The 21,667-nt window shown below is 37.0% G+C and overlaps 2 protein-coding genes and 1 pseudogene across 2 annotated transcripts in view; all 3 read left to right on the forward strand.

The window, feature by feature from the left end:
- rpl3 (ribosomal protein L3) overlaps positions 1–21,667 on the forward strand; it is a 291,434-nt gene that overhangs the window by 183,019 nt on the left and 86,748 nt on the right. The gene's annotated exons all lie outside the window — the stretch shown is intronic.
- On the forward strand, positions 2,079–11,050 carry LOC128378921 (cytochrome P450 2F2-like). Its single transcript, XM_053338506.1, has 11 exons — positions 2,079–2,237; positions 3,436–3,598; positions 4,476–4,628; positions 6,652–6,812; positions 7,324–7,392; positions 7,495–7,599; positions 7,695–7,830; positions 8,953–9,038; positions 9,555–9,656; positions 9,855–9,996; positions 10,108–11,050. The coding sequence occupies exons 1-11, from the start codon at positions 2,079–2,081 to the stop codon at positions 10,293–10,295; spliced, it is 1,464 nt and encodes a 487-aa protein (XP_053194481.1). The 3' UTR covers positions 10,296–11,050.
- Positions 13,472–18,987, forward strand: LOC128379322 (alpha-2,8-sialyltransferase 8E-like; annotated as a pseudogene).

A 21,667-nucleotide genomic window follows, 5' to 3' on the forward strand; every position in this document is an offset into this window, starting at 1 on the left:
TATGTGGCTCCTAAATGCTCTCCTGTGTTCACCAGCTAGTTCACCAGACATTTTGGTGCTGAGCAGGTAGTGTACAGAGGCTTTTTAAAGTGTTTCATTACACAACAGGAGCCTTCTGGAGCCAAAAACGACACTATGAGAGCACTTAGAGTGAACCAAAACAGTAAAGTTGCAGGTGGACAGCTAAACTATGAGCTCAAACTCGCTAAAAAGCTCAGTAAAGCCAAGAGGAGATACAGAGTCGCTGATAATTCTCTGTATGGTCATCACTATGAGCCAAGATCAACAAATTACATGCTGACATTTTCACACCTTCTTCTTATAAAAAAATATCAATTATAGCTTCAAGTTAACACAAAGACAGCAAACAACCACATTCCTCATCATTTCAGCCTGTTCCCTTAAACCACAGAAACAGAACAGGTCATATTTAGATCTATCAATCTCTCCACTTGTAAGGCTGCTCTTAATGAATTATAATCACATTATTAGCATTCATTTCTTCTTATGTGGCAAAGCTTTGTGAACATTTTAATGGCATTGTGTGTTGAGGGGCAAAAATCATCCAACTATCTCATAGGAAACAAAACAATCCTGTACTGTAATGCAGTTTTAGCACCAAATGGTCAGTTCTAGTGTACCTTTAGAATCCATCATTAGCTCCCATGAATAATTGTTTTCTTATTATATCGTATGAATCATTTGCACTTGAATGCAGTGATTGTTATTCATTTATTGTTAAAGGAAAGCAGGTGCATTTTAAGGACACTAGGGGGCAACACAACCTTGATTATGAAGAACACATATCAGTTCAGGCTGTGGCTCAGAATAATATCCATTGACTGCATGAGGGTTGGTGGTTCTAACCCCCGGCTCTAAAGATCTAGACTGTGTAACATACAAAATGATAATCATAAAAGCAAAATGAACAGAGCTCAGTGCTTACATGATATTGTACTAGTGCCTTATCTGCTTCATTCATTAAAAATGGGTCAGTGACCCTAGTTTTGAATAGATTATAGTATATTATTTTTAAAGATATTACTCTACCCTAGTCGTCAGTGTCTGCATTATTATTGTGATAAAAAGACCTATATAAGACGTATATTGGCTTTTACACGTTACAACTGTGGTGATGTAGCTCATTTATGTTTTCATAGCCATGTGAAGGACCGATCAACCTCAACACTGTCTAAACACGGATTGATGAGACCCCCTCTCCCTCCAGTTCAACTATTGTTTCTGAGTCTCTGTCCGACCGGTGAGTTCAAGTTGCTGCTGCTGCTATGAATATGACTTTGACCAACGTTGGTTTTGGTGTGATATAAATATCTGTTAAAATCTGTCTGTCATATCTAGCTTTTTCTGTTTTATGTGCCTCAAAGTACCATTTGAGGTACTTTAGAAAAAGCATTATTGCACATACAATATGTGTTATCAGTGATATCTGCCATATCATTATACGGACATTGAGTAAATGTTAGTGATTAGATATTTTGAGAAATATGATGGCCTGAGGATAAAACCTGTCCTTCACCTTAGGAGGTCCAGCACTTCACACTGAGTTGTTAACACCAACAACAACCATCAACGCTAAAATAAAACACAGCTACCATAAGTTGTACCTCTAACTTTGTGTGGTGTTGGTGGAATAATTGATCATGCTACAAGCTTGTCTATAGACTATACTCTGGTAGATGCTATGCAGAGAGGATAGGAACAAACTGAGGATCTTCTCAACAGTTTATCAATCTTTATGCTCCTTTGGTCCAACTGCCAAACCCAAGACTTCTATTTCTACATATAAAAAGTTCAGAGTTCAGTCCAGAGTTGAAAGTTTCATTTGTTTATATTTTTCTTTTACAGTTTATGAATGACAATAAACTGATCTGACTGAAAGATAAATAAAACACATCACTACTGGACACGCCCACTACTGGACACGCCTCTGTCTTGCAGGCGGATACTATTGTGGGTGGGAGAAGCAACAACAAGGAGAGGACGGGCTAAAAGCTGAGCAACTGCTTGTGAAGCAAATCAACCAGCCACCCTCTTCAGTTCAGCTCAATCCATCCACTATGTTGACTTTAATCCTCCTAGGGGTCTGTGTTTGCTTTCTCCTCGCTCAATTCACATCTCGTAGACCAAAGAACTTTCCACCGGGTCCCACTGTCCTGCCGTTTTTGGGAAATGTCTTGAGCTTAAGCCTAGAAAACCCCTTAAATGACTTTGAGAGGGTAAGAAAAACAATGTTATGCTCTCATCAAATTGTAACATGTAATGACTATTATTAGTACTTAACTCTAGCATTTTATGTATGTCTTTCTATTTTTCTGTACTTTGTTTTTATTATGGGCTATATAAATAAAACTGCCTTGCCTTGCCTTGCCTTAAAATGGGTCTAGATCAGTTAAATACCTACACTTGTGGCCAGTTTGTGCTGCTTTTCCTTACAGTTCTAATTTTAAGAGTTGCTGTGTCACTTAACGTTTATGAATAAAACCTTTTTGGTGTTTGTTGTAAAATAGAAACACATGCAAATCCACTAAATATGTGCACTATATAGCCTACTGTGCTTCTAAGGGCGAGGATTGTTTAAAACAGCACAGCCGTTTTCCTGTGATTGCGCAATATGTTGTGGTTGTCTGTACAGAGTTGACCATCCGTGCACTTTGACTAAACAGTACAGGCTATACACACTGTGCATACTAATGTCAAATACAATAAATGGCTTTTTAAGCCAGTACTTAAGAACTTAGGCAATATGGGTGAAAGGGGATAGTTTTGTGGTGCACTGAAAAGTTTCTTTTAAGAACAAGACTGCAGACTGTCCTTACAGAAATGTGCCAGAGGTAACTCTACAAACCTGGCTGTTACAAGTAATCTTGATAAGGTTTCTAGTAAGAGATATTTGTGTTGATTTTTACAATACAATCATATTTTGTCTATTCTCTGAGCACCACAAACAAAATAAAATTTCAGAAGTCCAGAACTTCTCATAATGATCTCAGGCCAGGGCAATTATATCCAAAACTATCTGCATTCCTAGATAACATGAGCTGTAGGTGTAATCACACACTGCTGTGATTTCAGTGAATTGTCCCTTTTTAACCCTTACACACTGTTCAGGTCAAATATGATCCTTTCTGACATTTAAAAGCCACATAAATTACATTATTTTAGCCTGAAATGTTATGACCTTTCCTACAGTGGCCTAGAATGTCCAAAAATGTAAATATTTTTTAAATTCTGTTTTTTTAAAAGGAAACATACATTTGTGGTTCAAAGTTTGGTATAGGTATTAATTATAAAGGAATACTTACGATGGGTCAGAATATGAACAGTATGTAAGGGGTTAAAGAGTAACATCTGTCTGTTATGTGATATTCTGAACACATATTTCAAAAACTGACAAGCCATGTTGTTTTGTCTCAGCTGAGGAAGACTTACGGAAATGTCTACAGTCTGTACATCGGCAGAAAACCAGCTGTAATCATCAATGGATTGAAAGTCATGAAGGAGGCGATGGTGACTAAAGCTACTGAGTTTGCTGGACGACCCCAAGACCTGTATGTCAATGATACCACCCAAAGGAAAGGTAGGAGAGACGTGAACTGTCAAAGGAGAGGTATCAGTCATTCAGAGGAACATGTGGCAATAGTATATCTCCTTCGGATGGGACAGTAACCAACACCACTAGGGATGCCCCTTAAAACCAGTTTCAAAATGAGGAAGAAGTATTTTGAAGTTTTTTTCAGTACTAGATGAAACCTTTACAAATAAAAAGCTAAAAGAAATCTGTTAACAGGCACGATTCCATAAAAGTCTTCCATTATTTTCACTATAATTTACACAGTTATAGCAGTCTTCAGTTCTCCACAGACAGACAAAAGTAATGCCATCCATCTTTTATCTTTAATAAAATAAAAACCAGATAATTTTACAGCCATTAACATCAAAAATATAATACTAGTGGAAATTATCACCATTATTACTCTGCAGAGACTGTAGAGCTCTTCCTCCAGTTCAAATCACTATTAAGACTACAGCTATTGATTGTTTTCATTATCAGTTATTTTTCTCCATAGATTAGTTGTTTGGTCCATAAAATATCAGAAAACCATGAAAAAAGTTGATCACATTTCCCCAAGTTGATGTCTTCAAAATAATTATGCATTTTATTACTATTTTGTATAATGTTGTAAAAGGAATGCGTATAGGGTGTTTTTACAGCTCTCAAATGTACAGTATGTAAGGGTTAAAGTGTAACTGATGTGGATAATAACTATCATTAAAACTCTCCAATCTAAATCTCAAGTTTGAAAGTAAATGAAGATAATACATCAATACAAGTACTGCAGAGAGAAAATGATAAAACAGACTGGAGCAGACTGGTGTTTTGAGAAAATGTTGCCTTAGATGACCTGTTCACATGTTCATACTGTGTGCTCTTTGTGTCAACACACCTGTTGCAGGAGTGATTCTGGCAGATTACGGCCCCAGCTGGAAGGAGCATCGTCGCTTTGCTCTGATGACTTTGAGGAACTTTGGTCTGGGGAAGCAGTCCATGGAGGAGAGGATTCTGGGAGAGACAGAGTACATAATGAAAACATTGGAAGAGCACATTGGTATGTCATCTGTAGGTCCACACAACCCTCATACAGAACAGGTGTACTGTACACTAAATTCTCCTCACTAACAGCAGCAGTTTCTTTACATAAAGCAATTGTGTAAATATGACCACATGGATTTTAATTTATTAGTATGTGGATTTCCGCCTACACTCTGTTCCTGTTTTGTTCTTTTAAATTGTTGTACAATACTGTGTTGTACTTAAGACTGTGATATACTTTTTACTAATCCAGTATCATAACAGTTTGTGAAATAGCCACAAAATGTAATCTATAAATTCATGTATGTGGGCATGAATTTTTTTTTTCCATTTCCTTTTTTTGTGACACTCTAAACTATTTTCAAACTAATGGATTTTATTTGGAAGTATGTTTAATGCCTGCATCGTATTTTTTTCAGAAGCACAGAAGCTGTATTTGTTATTCTTTTTTTTAAAAAACTATAACAGCTACTCAGTGTCTAATCACAAGATTTTATCCCTGGCTTTATCTGGCTTTCTTCTCAGTTATTGACAGAGGCGTAGGCTACAGAGGTGCATTGTGTTGTGGGTGCGTTGCACTATTGTTTTGGGTTTTTGGTATTTCAAATTCCCACCAGTCAGCCACACCCCGAATGCAAACACTACTGCCTCTGTTTAGAAAAGGGTTAGCCTGTGAGCCTGTGATTGTAAAATGTAAATTACTCTTTCTATTTTATATTTCCAAGAATATATGGCAGAGGATTAATTAATATAAAATTATCCAGTTAAGCACTCCAATATGTGTGTACATATGTGTGTGTGTGTGTGTGTGTGTGTGTATGTGCGTCAAATCTTGCACCATGGCCATATAAACTGGATAAAGATGTTATCAAAGTGGACTTTACGTCCCTCATTTAATCCTTGCCCTTTTCACTCTCATTTATTTCATCAAGCTGAACTTTGCATTTAACCTCCACTGTTACATCATTGAATTATTTATGTATAATTGAATTATTTATGCACATGTCACATGGCCTTGTCACTTCATATATTTCATACATTTCATTTCATTTTTGAGGAGGTCTTTTGTCCCTGGGGCCGTCCAGCTTTATAACTCCACGCTGTAAGAGAGGAATGACTGACTTTTCTTCTTTTCTTCTTTTTTGGACTGACTGACTGTACGACCTGACTTAATATGGGCTACTGAATGCCTTCATTTCCTTCAGGATTAATACATCTGCACACGTTTCATTGCAAGTTTTATATCCCATTTCAAAACTACTATTACTAGTCCATTATAACATTTTAAAATTTCAATTTAATTTGAATATTACTTTGTTTACTTAATTTTTATTAATATTACCTTTCTTTTGTCTATTTTTATTCTTCAGTGTTGCAATTTTTGTGAGTAACCATACATTCTTTGTATGCTTACATTAGTTCATGAAAAAGATTCTGGTTGAAAGGATTACATTGTTTCTAACATAAAATCCTGAGGGTTATTTGACAACCTGAGAACCCAATCAAACTAGGCCTTAACTTGAAAATTAAATTGAACCAAATACATCATATCAGTATGAAGATTCTCCATGGCTTATACTGACCTTTAAACCTTGGCGCCTATAAAGCCTAAAAACTACAATTCCCTAGCAGCTTGATTTAAATCAGCACCACAGATGTAGTTGTTGCAGGTTAAACAGGGTTGCAAAAATATATATTTACTGAAACTATGAAATATCAATCAAATACAATGATCTAGTAATTACTCTGCATCTAGATGATCTATTTTACGAAAAAGTAAAGATGTTGGTTTATTTTAGATGTCTTAGCCAAATCAGCAGTCCTCCTACAACACAAAGCTCTTGCAGGAGTAAAATAATTAAAAGTGATGGCTGCATTCATGTTTGTGTTTGTGTGTTGAGACATGATGAAATACATTAGTTTGAATGTCATGCTGGGTGTCGTGAAAAAAATTAAAAATGTGTGTCCATGTACACAAATCTAATAATTGTATGTCATCATGACTAAGAGCTGCTTTAATACTAGCTTTCCTTTGACAGGCAAAACCTTGAGTCCTCAACTTATGTTTCATAATGCGGCGTCCAACATCATCTGCCAGGTTCTGTTTGGTCGACGCTACGACTATGATGATGACTTCATCAAAGTGATTGTTCAGTGCTTCACTGAGAATGCCAAGTTAGCCAATGGACCGTGGGCTATGGTGAGTCAAAGCATGTTTCCAGCTGGTTCCAGCTAGTTTTTCAGTTGCCCACACAAAATGTTTAGAATAAAACCCAAAGATACCTGAACTTATGAACCTTTAGCATCCTCTGGCATTCTGGTATTCACAACTTTTTTTAATGATCCTCATTCTCACACACCTGGTTTAGCTGTTAAGTGTGTCACACTCACCTGCAAAACGCACCACGGCCCATTGAAGATCAGGATTTGCATTAGAGGGTTTGGTCTTGTTCTCCAGAAGCTCCTTGAGGCTGTCTGAAATAACTGTCTTCTCAAACCATTCACACTCCTGCAACTGCAGTAGCTGTTGGCATTTTGGTGTGTTGATGATTTTCAGTTGAACTGGGTTAAGGTTAGGGTTGGGGTTGGGTTAGTGAAATAAACTTTTATCTCAGTGGTACTTTGTCTCTTAGCTTTTTTCATTGAAGTGACGCATTTGATACTAATATCATCTAGATTCAGATCAATTAATGATGAATCTTTCTTTACAGTTGTATGACTCCTTTCCCATGATTCGTAGCCTGCCACTGCCCTTCTCCAAGGCCTTTAAGAATGTTGCGGTATGTTCATAACAAATGTAATTTCAAACTCTTGCTGCAACAGATTTTTTGCTCTAACCTTACACAGAGAACTACAACCAACAAATGATTTATGTTTTTCAGACTTGTCTGGAAATTGCAAACCGTGTGTTGGCCGAACACAAGAGGACCAGAGTCACTGGAGAGCCACGGGACTTTGTTGACTGCTATCTGGAAGAACTAGATAAGGTGTGTGTGTGGTTGTGTGTGTGTGTGTCAGTAAGGTTAATCAGCATAATGTTGCTTAATGTTTGTTTGCTTTAAAATAAATGTTCTCTTTTTAGAGAGATGACACTACTACATTTTCAGAGGATCGACTCTCTATGTACGCTCTTGATATTCACTTTGCTGGGACTGACACAACCTCCAACACCCTGCTTACTGGATTCCTTTACCTTATGACCCACCCACACGTACAAGGTAGGCATGCACAGATAATCATGGATTACTTCTCTATAGTTCTGCCATTGTCTTTCCATCTATCTAAAGTCACAAACAGAGTTGGCATCTATCACGGAAGACATTTTGACGTATGTGACATCACAAAATCTGTGATAAGATGTAACAATGAAAGAAACAATACCATGAAAGATTACAATTTATGAATATTTAATATGAATATCAGAATTTTTTACTCCCTAATATAGGTATCGATATCGCCACCAAAAATCCAGTATCGGTCGGGCTCTAGTGGCAACAGTCCTGAATCTAAGGTGTGACAAATGTCCAACCTGCAATGTGGCGTAGACTTTCTAATATTGGTGTCTTTCACAGAAGACATTTTTACATGTCATAGTACAAAAAGAACAGGTGTGTATAATGACATGAGCATGGCTGAATTCTGTTTACTCCTTCAGTTTATCCATTCATCTTCCATTCTTCAGGCATCTTCAAATGTTCTAGTGTGTTTTTTTTCATTTTTTATGTACCATTCATTTATATATCAGGGACAAAACACATTCATTAACGCCAATGTGATTTAGACAAAAGGCTTATGTTCATCAGGGTAGGTTATAGGTGTCGTTTAATAAATGATGATACCAGTACCAATCCAAGTACCCTTAAAGTGATACTGATAAGTTGAGTACTTCATTTGATGCCCATGTGAATAGAAGCATTAAATTGCAACTTCACCACCACAGACAGGTTGTAGCTGTTGTGGCAGTGGGACAATCACATGTTGCATTAAATCAAAGAATGCTTGTGTTGATTGGCTGTGAGCCAGTCCATACAAATAGTCATATTTTGCAGTGCAAAACGGATCGATTGCAGGTGTCATTGGATGGGAGATGTTTCCATACTAATTGCTATTGATTTATTTCGGTTGATACTATGAAGATATCAAGTACTGATACCCAACCTTACAATGGAAACAGTGGATCATTCATGCCGTCATTCTGCCATTTACCATCCTCTCTATACCTGTTACCCACTCTCAGTCATGTTCGTCATCATGTTGTTGCTGTTCACATTTCAGTTGCACTGCAAAACATGGAATGCAACTTTTTTTCTCCCCGCTCAACCCCCCGCTATATTTTTCAGAACGTTGTCAGCAGGAGATAGACCAGGTGTTGGAAGGGAAGGATCACGCTAGTTTCGACGACAGACACAGCATGCCTTACGTGCAGGTAAATCATTGGGTGTCAGAATAGTTTGACTTTAATTTCATGTGCACAACTGACTCTCATGGGTATATTTATCAGAGTGTGACTGACACCAACTCTTCTCAAGTCAGGGGAGTATTCGCAAAAGTAGATTTGGAGATCCCTGCTTTTAAACTGCCTTTAAACATTAATTCTACTTTTCTTATCCTGGTTGTCAACATTTTGTTGACAGGTTTCCACGTTGTAAGTTTGAGCTTCTGAGGGCCTGCACTGTTTTTCTTCTGTCCTAAGCCGAATAAAGCATAAAGACAGAGCTGCTCTTTAAATATGCTGTTTAAAGGTTGAAGAGCAGTGTTTTACTGCCCTTTCAAGCCCTTTTTTTCTGAGTGTTGTATCTGTAACCACACTCGGCAGTGATGTCATGGTGTCCTGGAGTACATCTTTATATCACTGCAGCAAACTGAGGTGTTAAACCACTAGAGGTCAGCAAAGACTTTTAATGGTGGGTTAAGTTATTCTTTAAATATCTTTTCTTCCAAGGCTGTGGTCCATGAAATGCAGAGGGTCGCCAACACTGTGCCACTCAGCGTCTTCCACTGTACCACGACAGACACAGAGCTCATGGGATATTCCATTCCCAAGGTAAGAGGCAACAGCTGTTTAATAGTTTTGGCATTCATTTGGCAAATCTCACAGACACGCCGGACTCTTCTGCAAGTAATAGTTCGTAATTAATCACAAATTTCTTGATTTCACTGCTTGTAAGAAAACTGTTGTCTCTCAAAGTAGATAACAGATTTTCCAAACAGAATAACAAACCCTTCTTCACTTTCTCCTCAGGGTACAATGATCATCCCTAACTTGACCTCACTGCTGCAGGAGGAGGGACAGTGGAAATCCATTCATGGATTCAACCCTGAAAACTTCCTCAATGACCAGGAAGAGTTTGTTAAACCAGAGGCCTTCATGCCTTTCTCTGCAGGTACGAGAGCATAAAAAACAAACATACGGATCTTGTTGCATCGCAGCTGACATTTCATGCACACATAAGATGGGTTTAATCAATGACTTTGAGATCTTGTTCATGTCTCAGGTCCCCGTACGTGTCTCGGAGAGGGTCTGGCTCGTATGGAGCTCTTCCTCATCACGGTGACTCTGCTGAGGAAGTTTAAGTTCATCTGGCCTGAGGATGCAGGGAAACCGGACTACACTCCAGTCTATGGGGCCACTCTGACTCCCAAACCTTATCGCATGGAGATCCAACTCAGGGAAAGGCAGTAAAGTGGTCTGCAGAGACAGTGGAGATGAACCCAGTTAAACACCAGCAGTCAGTTATACCTAAAAACAAATATGATGGCTTTTGTGTAACCTTTACTGGCCTTTAATAATACATGTAAAATGTGCCAAATGTTGGGTGACCATTTCAGTGGAAGACCATTATTATACCACGTTAATACTTAATAGTATTCAATTAATTGATTAGTTATAATCAACTTTGTATTGCTGCTTTAGGTATTGGTATTCTTGCTAAGACAAAAAACACAGAAAATGTTTAGTTGACTTGGGAATTGGGACTTTCTGTTGTTTGGATTTGATTCATTATAATATGTATAATACTTATACTGACACTAATGTACGTATTGCATATTTATATATGAACACTAATATAATAATACAGTACCACTCAAAAGTTTGAACTGTATGATGTATATTATATAATGTATATGATATATGTTAAATGATGTTTTGACATATCGTTAGGTCCTGCAGTGGGTATCAGGCTATTCCAATATAAACTTAATGAACCCTCTGTTAATCAACATTCTGTAAACCTGACGTAATGTACCTTTAAACCTTTAAATATATATAATATAATCTCAATGATTCCCCTATTTTTCTAGCTCCTCTAATATTGCATACCACTAGTTATATTCACTGCCACATCTACCATTAACTAACTAGTGAATACAATAGTGGCCTGAGTAGTGAATGTAAATATGTAGTTTAACAGTGTTTCAAGAATTATGAATATATTGTACTGGATCTCTGTATTGGTAAGAACATGGATGGGACCATTATTGGTATGTATTGGTACTCTGAATGACATTGTCATGCTCTGTATGCCCCTTCTGAATAAAGAGTAATGGGGGATCTTACCCTGGCCAGGTTCCTTTTCAAAAAATCCTCTTAACTCTACATTCATTAATATCATACTTTCTAAAAAAGAAAACACAAATATTCTGCCTCTGAAGTTTTTGTTTTACACAAAAAACCCTACATAATAATAATTTCAATAGAAAGAAAAATAAATAAATAAAAGGTAAAGGCATAAGTGACAGACATCTTCTATTAAAACATTCTGAATAGATGTTGATATTAGATACATTTTTCATATTGTTTTATTTATTGTAGAGACTCGAAATACTATTTTATACCAATTAAAAATATCTTCTTTTTGTTCAATACATATCTTATGTACATTTTTGATTTTAAAAAACGTCTGCATTTATTTATTCGTGTTTACGTCATTTTTTGTGCTCCACATGTATTTTTTACAACTTTGTTTGGATACTTATTGTATTTTATTGGCTTTGTTCCCATACTGTACAATGACATATGATCCATTGTTTCATTGGAAGCAGTTTTCCATGAATGTGTGTCCATGGAGGTCAATATCTTATTTTTGTAGTGCTTGATTTGTAATTAAACTATTTCACTGTTAGCACTATTTTTTACTGTCTTATAAATCTGATTTGATAAAAGATCTTTACTAATTAAATGTATGTAAATGTAAGACACAGATTGACTTTCTTTCATCTTTTATTACTAAACTCATAGGGTCTGATTTAATAAGAGCCCAAATAAAAGGTACTAAATTGTGCGTGCAGTGCAACAGATTTGGTGATCAACTAAGAAAAACTGCATAAATGACAACAAGTGCAGACAGCAGTATTTAAATGACGGTTTTGCGTGTCTTAATGGAGAATTTGGACGAGCAGAAAGCTGTGCCTAGCCGATTTCCTTCAAACATATCATAGACACAGTCACCATCACCAAAATTACCTTTGGATTTGGAACGTCCCATATTGCATATTGAATATGGCAAATGTACTAAATGGAAGCAGGGGCGGGGCTAGAGGTTGTAGGGAGTGCCCCCCTTCACATATGGTCCTTATAATTACACAAGCACCAGCTTTTTGACCAATGGAGTGAGCTCTGACTGTTGTACATTTAGAGGAAACCTGATCCTTACAAGATGTAGAGATAGCGAGAGGCCTAGTTAACATCTTCAAGGATTTTTGTTGTCATTCCAGCATGAAGATACATGAGAAGAAAGAAATACAGTACATAGGTCAGATCATAGTAAACATATGTATAAAATTTATTAAACATCTACACAATGGCATAAAAAGTCACAATGTAAGTCGCTTAAATTCATTATTTGATTTTAAAGTATTGTGTATGTATGTAATTAAAAACACAATTCCTTATTAATTAGTGAATCTTTGGTAGGTAGAATAAATTGTCTGCAGCCAAAAAGTAACTGCATCAATTCATTAATAAATTAATAAAGACATTACTGTCCAACACTGTGAGCAGGCGCAGGGTTGTTGAGGTGAGACAGACTGAACACTTTAGTGAGTTATATTCTTCACCTCAGATGATTTAATTTGTTTATTACTGCAGTGTGTGTTGGTCAGCTGGTCTTGTTTGTTACTGCTGGAGTTCACTGGTCCACTAGTTTGTTGTATACTTCATGTTTGTCTCTCAAAGATATGTGAGAAGATCACATGATAAAAATAAGATGGGGAATGTCTCAAAGGTTAAAGAAGGATGTGGAGCAACATTGGTATTACTAGTTGTGAAATATATAAATATAAATATATAAATATATATAATTTATAAAAAATAAGGTATTAAATCAAAGATTCATTTTTAATTATATTTCACTCATTAACATCAACTGATTTTTTCTATCTTCAGAAGCTTCATTATTAATCACAATAAACTCACCCAGATTCAGTCAGCAGTTAGTTGAAGTTATTGCTCAACCAGATTTAAAAATAAATATATATTCAGGGCTTTTGAGAAAACATTGAGGTCTTCTGCCCCAGAAGCCACCCCTTAGCTCTACTCCTGATGAGCAGCAACACAATGATTGAACTCAGCTGGCCTGGACATAAACAGGAAGAGAGGGAAGACAAAGTGCAGAAATTTGCCTGATCATGGACAAGGATGGGCTGAGAGCGGAGAAGGCATGTTAACTGTCTTAAGGGGGAAGGGGAAAAACACAGAGGCAAAAGATTATCACCTTTAAGAGACTGTGTGTGTGTATGTGTGTGAGTCACAGCCAGGAGAGAATGAGTGACGGACAGTAGATAACAGGTGTGTGTTTAGCCATGTGAAGGAAAGCAGGTAGGGGCACACGAGCGTGAAGTTGACAGGAAAGGAGAGGCATGAGGGCAGAGAATTCACAGGTCTCTTGGATCTTCATCATCCTCTGTTTGGGGTCCTTGTTGACCACTATCACCTGGTACTGGCTCGACAAGTAAGTGTTGCTGTAACTGTGCTTTAATGCCATGATTTATTTCACAATATACTACTCACTCTTAAAAGTGAAGTTTCTAGCGGAGAAATGTGGAAAATGTCATTTAAGACTGAATAAATGACAAGTTAATTTGTTTTCTTTTGGTTTTGGGGGGCGGCTATTTTTGCCTTTATTGGACAGTTGGTGGCTGAGAGGCCGACAGGAAACAAGGGGAGAGAGAAATGGGTTTGACATGCGACAAAGGTCCCTTGCCGGACTCAAGCCAAGGACGGTGTGTGTATATATGACACATGCTGTAACGACTTGAATACGTGGATGCTGCGCAAAGCATATACAGTGGTGGAAAAGTTTTTGGACACCCCATGCATTTGTGAAATATTGCATTAAGAATCACTCTTAATTCTTCAAGTGCAATTTCCTTTAGTACAGTCACAGCCAAAATACTAAACAAATCTTAAAATAGATTATCAAAAGGTCTGGTTCAAAGCGTAAACTGAAGAATTTAGGAGAATTAAAGCAGTAATTCAAGAAGAATGGGACAAGATTACCCCTCAACAGTGTGAAAGGCTCGTGGGGAACATGCAAGCCAGGATTAGAGCTCTACTGCGTGCTAATGGCTAAATATGCAAAATATTAATTTGATGATGTGATGGTTTATTTATTTTTTGTTCAGTTTTGAACACATTATCTGTTATTTGTTGATTTTGATACCGACAATGTTGAGAACTGACATACTGAAACTGTCAAGAATTTAGTTTTGTTAGTTTTTCTTGTAAACAATAAACAAAAACAATATCATTTGTATTTGTTTGTGTCTGTCTAATGCAGCCACACCTTTTGAAACACAAAAAAGATATTTCCACAAACATTTCATGATAATATTTGAGATTGTGTAAACTTTTAAGGGTGTCCGAAAACTTTTTTCCACCAATGTATGTCAACCTTTGAGCTGCATTTATTGTATTGTATTAAGTGTTAATTATTAATAGTCATGCATTACTGAGGTGGCATTTGTGCTCTCATTACAAAGTGGTAATATAAATGTCTACATATGTTTTTAATGCGTACAGTAAAAGCACGTTAAAGTATGTTAAGTTCAATGTTTTTCTTTAGTATGTAATATTTGTATAAAAAATATACAAAGTCACTGAACCTGAAATTGGACAGGCTGGAACAGGAACAACCACATTCTGGACCTATTGTCCTATAGATTGGGTTTTATAATGCAGACCTGCTGCTAAAGGGAAGGCAGTATTCATGTTATCTTAGCTCTTGTTAACAGAAACTTAAAACAGGAAGAAGAAGAAGAACAAAAAGAAACACTTACAAGCAAAATGAAGTGTACCACGGACCAGTTTACAGGCACTTTGGGTGTTCTTTAGGTTTCTCAAATGGTGTGCCGTGAGACAAGTCCAGGTGTGCCGTAAGACAAGTCCAGGTGTGCCGTGGGACTTTGTGACAGCTGTTGCTTAATTACATAACTATCCACACATTTATGAATACATGTTAAATGTAATAGGGCCTATATCAATACTTTGTGCGCACTCATTTTAGTAGGCTATCATTAGGCTACAGATGTAAATGCTATAAACAAAATTTAACACTAATTACTTTTGAAATAATCCATTTAGTCCAGTAAGTATAGACAATAGAAGGATAGTGATAATGTTTATGACTGCTACTGTTTGAGCGGCAGGTAAAAGGTTCAAATTTGCACTTTTTTCTGGAGAGTTAGAGGTGGAAGGGTTCACTTGTTTGTTGATCTATTGTCAGAATTCTATATTTTATATTTTTCTGTTTATATTTTCTAAATCAATTCAAATAAAATGCAAAAACATAATGAAATACCCACATGACATCAAACTCTGTTACACTGTTAGAACAGGAGTTTCTTCTTTGTTGACACCAACAAGAGTCATGATGACACCAAGGAAAAGTAGGCCAGACTTCCTTTGATGATCTGTTTTATGCATTTATTCTCATCATTATTTGTATTTTCACAGTGACCTGGAATTTTATAAACCACCTCGTCCAAAGAGAGGTCACGGCAAGCTGAGTGATGTTAGTAAAGGCTGCAGGTGAGAGCAAACACTCATGATTTCTCCTTAAACCCACATTATTCTTCCAAGTTATGTCTGGAGGGGATCTTTTTGTTTATGCCTTCATAAATTTAAATCATGTCCCCACCAGTGAATATACATCTGACTGTGTGTGTGTGTGTGTGTGTCCCACAGGAAAGTCATCGACAAAGTAAAAGAGCGTTACTCTCAAACCTGGAAGAAGCAAAAGAAAAATTCCCTAAAATTAAGGTAAAATGTTTATTTTTGTTAATAGAAAGAACAATAACTAGATGTAACGAGAAGTAAAATAAGAATAAAAATGTGCATTAAAATAGATGAACCTGACTGGCAAATGTCCTCCAAGTCACCATTCGAATGGCCATGTGATTTATGGTTACAGACAGTCTTCACCAACGACTCAAGACTGTTTGTGCTCAGTTATATATCATGGAAGTAAATGTGTGCACAACCTCAAAAAATTAAGTAACTGCAAAATAATTACCTAACTGCCATTTCACATATTTCTTATTTAGCTAATTATGAAGCTTTCTCTTCAATAAAGAAAACGAAACTGACCCGTCAGTCAGTGTCAACAGTCCTGGCTGTATTCAAGGACTATTTAACAAAGTCCTTGTGGTTCCCCAGATCTCGGCTGAGAAAGCAGTGCAATGGCTTCGACATGGCCATCATCACCCAGAAAAACACTCCGATTGGATCAGAGCTTGTATACGACGGTGTCGGGAAGAAGCCTCTTCAGGTTTCCCGGGAAATTTTCAAAACCTTTGCTAAGGTATGCTGCTTATCATTCATGAATATTACCATGACACCAGCTGCTCGCTTGGTGTCTTGATTGTTCCTCAAATGTTATTCCACAGTGACTGTTTCACTTTCCACTTTTGAATAAGGCAACTATTGATCTGTAGTTAAATGATGTCATATGTTTCATATCATTTGACTTCAACATACAGCTTAACACACATTTAAGAACATATATTTTACAGTTGTAATAATAGTGAGTAACTGTTTGTGGAACTAGAGAGGAATTAATCATTAACGGCCAACCTATCCAAAATGACAAATGACAACTCTTAATCATGACATGAGCCTGTAGCTTTATTTTTACTTTACTGCAGTTCCTTGGCAGTTCACAATTAAAACATACACATAAAGAACTGCACTAAAACAATTAGACAAGGTGGTAGAACGGCAACTTTTTTGATATCTGGTCATTTAAAATGTTTCCTTTGGAAAAGAGTTCTTATCATTCCTTTGAAATCATAATATACACCATAAATGTTTGCCTCTTAGTTCAGTTGAGATATATATTGCACTAGCTTTAAAACTAAATAGATCAACAATGAAACAATAAAACAGTAAGACAAATAAAATGAAATAAACAAAAGAATAAAACTGTCAATATAAAGTTTAAGTGATCGCCACCTTGCGGTGAGTTGGATCAGCCAGACAGACATGGGAAACCTAAATGAGTAGTGCTGGTGAATTAGGAACGTCTGGCAGAGGACTGACCCTGTCAGTGAGATCTTTAACTCCCACCTCCGGAGGAACTTCTTCTGCATTGCCGGAGAGGTTGAGAACATGGAATCTGAGTGGACCTTGTTCAAGACCTCAGTTGTGGAGGCGGCTACTCAGAGTTGTGACTGGAAACTCATCAGTGCCTGTCCAGAGGCCCCTGAGCCGAACCCCCCCCCCCCCCAGTAGATGAAGATGATGTATATTGATGAAGATGTGCAGTCAAACATTTGACCACTGTATAAGTTATTACGATTCCCAGGTCCGATGAAGTGTTGCCAAAACCTCAATTCACATTTGTATGATAACTGAGAAACCCACAATAGCACTGTTCATCTGAGCCTTTGGAGGGGCTATCTTTGTCTTGAATAACCCTGAAATGAGGTATTGGGCAATTAGGTGTCACATTTTCAGTAATGTGTTTCCTCCAGTGCTAGGTATCAATTCACAGACTCAGAAGTTTGCCTTTTTAGATAAAATATGACATAACAGCCTGATCAGTCCTGTCCTGTTTATTGCTGAGAAATGCAGCCTTCTTTTGCCTGATTTTTTAGGGAACAGCTGATCTACCTCATGAACCCTAGTATCAATAAAAATAATTTCACTGGCAAGGACCACACCATCAACAAGATACGTTTAAATGATTTATTAAGAGCAAATGACTGATGAGCATGGTTTACATGAAGTCCACTGTAGCACCGGGGCAGCACAGACCACCTCAGGACCCTACGAAGGGTACGAAAGTAGAAAGAGAGGAGAGGGTTAGGTGAAACAGTTGTAGTGTTGTCCTGCTGCTGAATCTTTGCTGAGTAAACTTCAATAAAATAAGTGTATAGCTGCCCCTTCCTCAAGATGTCTTTTTGTCTTCAATGAACAGTATGCCCTAAATAGTGTATACTATGTCTTTATTTTGTTTAATGACTGTGTTACTAATATTAATTCATTCTGTTGAATTCAGGAGAATCCTTTTGAGACTAAAAGATTGGACACATGCGCTCTTGTTGGGAACGGTGGTATCTTGACTGACAGCAGGTGTGGAAAGAGCATCGATTCAGCTCAGTTTGTTATGAGGTGAGACAGGCATCCAGTGTAGTCAATTGAATTGCTGATGACAGTAAATCAACACAATTACACACACTGAAATTCCACGTTTCTGTATATTCTTTGTTATTTTTTCAGATGCAATCTACCGCCTTTGAATAGTGACTATCAGGAACATGTGGGCGTCAAGACTGATCTTGTGACAGCAAACCCGAGCATTCTCACGCAGAAGTGAGCAAAATGATGAGTCTCATTTGATTATCTCCTAGTAATATTCCTCATCTTTTGCTATTTCATATCTGCTGTTTTTTCCCCCAGGTATGGGTCTCTAATGAAACGTCGCCGTCCATTTGTGAAGAGTCTGCAAATCTACGGAAACGCTTTGCTTGTCCTTCCTGCCTTTATCTTTACCTTCAATACTGCTGTGTCACTGCGGGCCGCCTACACGATTGAGGACTCTAATAGCCCAGTTCGTCCTGTCTTCTTCAACCCTGAGTACTTTCGGAATCTTACCGTCTTCTGGAGAAATGAGGGTATGAAAGCAGGACGTCTCAGCACTGGCTTTATCATGACAAGCTTAGCACTGGAAATCTGTGATAATGTGGAACTGTATGGGTTCTGGCCTTTTGGTAATCACCCATATAATTATTATCCCCTGTCTAATCACTACTACGATGACATGAAGGTTTCGCCCGTACACGCCATGCCTGCTGAGTTTAACATCTTGTTGAAACTGCACAGTGAGGGTGTGCTCAAGCTTCATCTGAAAAATTGCTGACCACATGAAAAGTAGTTCCCAGACTTGGGCGAAGCATGGTGGATGTTTGAACTTACAGTTAATGCTAAGCTGGCCTTCAGCAATCAAGACACAGCACAGAAATCATAATGCACCAATGATAAGACACAGTCCTATATTGTTATTTATTACTGCAAATGTTCCAGCTGGTGTCTGGAGGGAGTTATTTTGATTAAAAAGCACATCACAAGCCTGGAAGTTTAGGTTATTGAATGCATTAATAGTACATGAATATTAATGGATATAGATGGATGGATGCCACTATGCCATCAAAATCCTTTCATAAGTAAGAAAACAGCTTTTGAATAGCTGTCCACTGCAGTGAACACTATGCGTGAAAGGGTTAATGTTTTGCAGTGTTTTTTTGTTTTTTTGTCATACAGAATTAGACTGGCAGTTTCCCCCACATAGATGAATCTGACATCTTCTCGTCTCACTGTGTTTGACAGCAAACAACCACATTCCTCATTATTTCAGCCTGTTCCTTTAAACCATAAAAACAGAAGAGAACGCAGGTCATATTTAGATCTAATCACATTATTAGCATTACCTTCTTCTTATGTGGCGAAGCTTTGTGAACATTTTAATTGCATTGTGTGTTGAGGGGCAAATCATCAGACTATCTCATAGGAAACACAACAATCCTGTACTGTAATGCAGTTTTAGCACCAAATGGTCATTTCTATAATGTACCTTTAGAGTCCAGCATATTTTACTTTACATTAAAGCATTGTGTACCATAGGGCTTCAGTACAAGTCGTCCAAAGATGTGTGTACAATGAGGTCTTTGCAATATCTTATTTTTGTAATGCTTTGATTTATAGTCAAACTGATATGATAAAAGATTAATGAAGCGTTCAATAGACTTTACATGCAAAATTTTCTTACTGTATCAAAGATTAAAATACAGTAAGTCCAAGATAATAAAAAGCTCTTAAAACACTAAATTATGTGCCAAATGGGAATAAACTCCCATTAATAATTTATTTCTTATTATATCATAAGTAAAATGGTCCATATGAATAATTTGTACTTGGAAATATTGAAAATAAATGCAGTGATTGTTATTCATTTATTGTTAAAGGAAAGCAGGTGCATGAAAAGGACACTAGGGGGGCAACACAACCTTGATTATGAAGAACACATATCAGTTCAGTTCAGGCTCAGCAGAATATCCATCGACTGCAGGAGGTTGGTGGTTCAATCCCATGCTACTTCAATTCTTGACTTTAAATGTCTAGTTTTAACATACAAAATTATTACTATAAAAGCACACTTACTTATATAATAAAACTTACAACTTAAACAAAATGAACAGAGCTCAGTGCTTACATGAGATTGTACTTGTGCCTTATCTGCTTCATTCATTAGACACCAAGTAGCCAAAATAAATGTGTTTTAATGTTAATGTTATTACTGTATTTTTTACACTTCTGTTTGGATACTAATTGCATTTTATTGGCTTTGTTCCTATACTGCACAATGACAAATCTAATCTATTGTTTCATGAAGTGGAAGCAGTTTTCTGTGAATGTGTGTCCATGAAGGTCAATATCTTTCTTTTTTTTTTTGTAGTGCTTTGATTTGTAATGAAACAACTTCACTGTTCTTACTATCTTTACTGTCTTATTAATCTGATTTGAAAAAAGATCTTTTATTACTAAGCTCTGGGCCTGATTTAATAGGGGCCAAATAAAGAATAATACATTTTGTGTGCAGTGTAACAGATTGCAGATTGAAGTCTGGTGATCAACTAAGAATAACTGCGTAAATGACCACAAGTGCAGACAGCAGTATTTAAATGAGATTTAAATTTTGGTAAATCGCAATGCATGTGCTAAACTAACATATTTGCATTTTGCAAGAAAAACGCCTCATATTGCATATTGAATATGGCAAATGTACTAAATGGAAGCAGGGGTGGAGCTAGGGGACGGCTTTAGATTAATAAACCAGATATGTAACTAGGGGAAAGCCTGCTTAATGCCATAAAGGTGGGCTATAAAATCTTAAAATCAACACTAAAGCTTACTGGGAGCCAGTGTAGGGAGTGCTCACCCCCCTTCACATATGGTCCCTACAATTAGACAAGCTCCAGCTTTTTGACCAATGGAGCGAGCCCTGACCGAATAAAGTGCGTCACCGTAGTCCAGCCAAGATTAGATAAAAGCATGTATAATTTTCAAATCAAAAAGATGACATAAAAGATTACATCCAGACCCCTTTCCGTCAGCGTAATGTTGTGAGTCAGTCAAGGTTTCCACCATAAAACCTGATGGAATTTACTGATGAAATGTTCATCTGGTTATTGTTTAACTTCTGAATAGCTATAACCCAGTATCATATACACCTGACCTAAACAAATTACTTCTTCTTATCTGCAGTCTCAGTACTCATGTACAAACGGTCACACCATACACATTAATCAGCATCACGAACGGTGTGGTCTGGTTGTAAAACACTAAAACAATGTGCAGTGTCTGTGAATCAATTTACATACAAGTAACAGCGCATGGTTAACGGGAAAAAACAAGGAAATTGTTATCCAGCTTTGTCATCGTCACGTTCCTGTCAGAGTTAACAATGATAAGAAGTGTCAGTTTTATTGTTTTATTCTTTGTCATTTTTTGTCAGGAAGCTGTCCGTACATTTAGAGGAAACCTGATCAATACAGGAT

This window comes from Scomber japonicus, chromosome 18, assembly GCF_027409825.1.
Source record: "Scomber japonicus isolate fScoJap1 chromosome 18, fScoJap1.pri, whole genome shotgun sequence".
NCBI classification, from domain to species: domain Eukaryota; kingdom Metazoa; phylum Chordata; class Actinopteri; order Scombriformes; family Scombridae; genus Scomber; species Scomber japonicus.

What these genes read in the sequence shown, in the direction of transcription:
- LOC128378921 (XM_053338506.1), top strand. Translation starts at nt 2,079, where the DNA reads ATGTTGACTTTAATCCTCCTAGGGGTCTGTGTTTGCTTTCTCCTCGCT. An exon ending in ATCTGGAAGAACTAGATAAG is followed by an intron (nt 7,600 to 7,694) that starts GTGTGTGTGTGG and finishes TTCTCTTTTTAG; the next exon opens with AGAGATGACACTACTACATT. An exon ending in CTTCATGCCTTTCTCTGCAG is followed by an intron (nt 9,997 to 10,107) that starts GTACGAGAGCAT and finishes TTCATGTCTCAG; the next exon opens with GTCCCCGTACGTGTCTCGGA.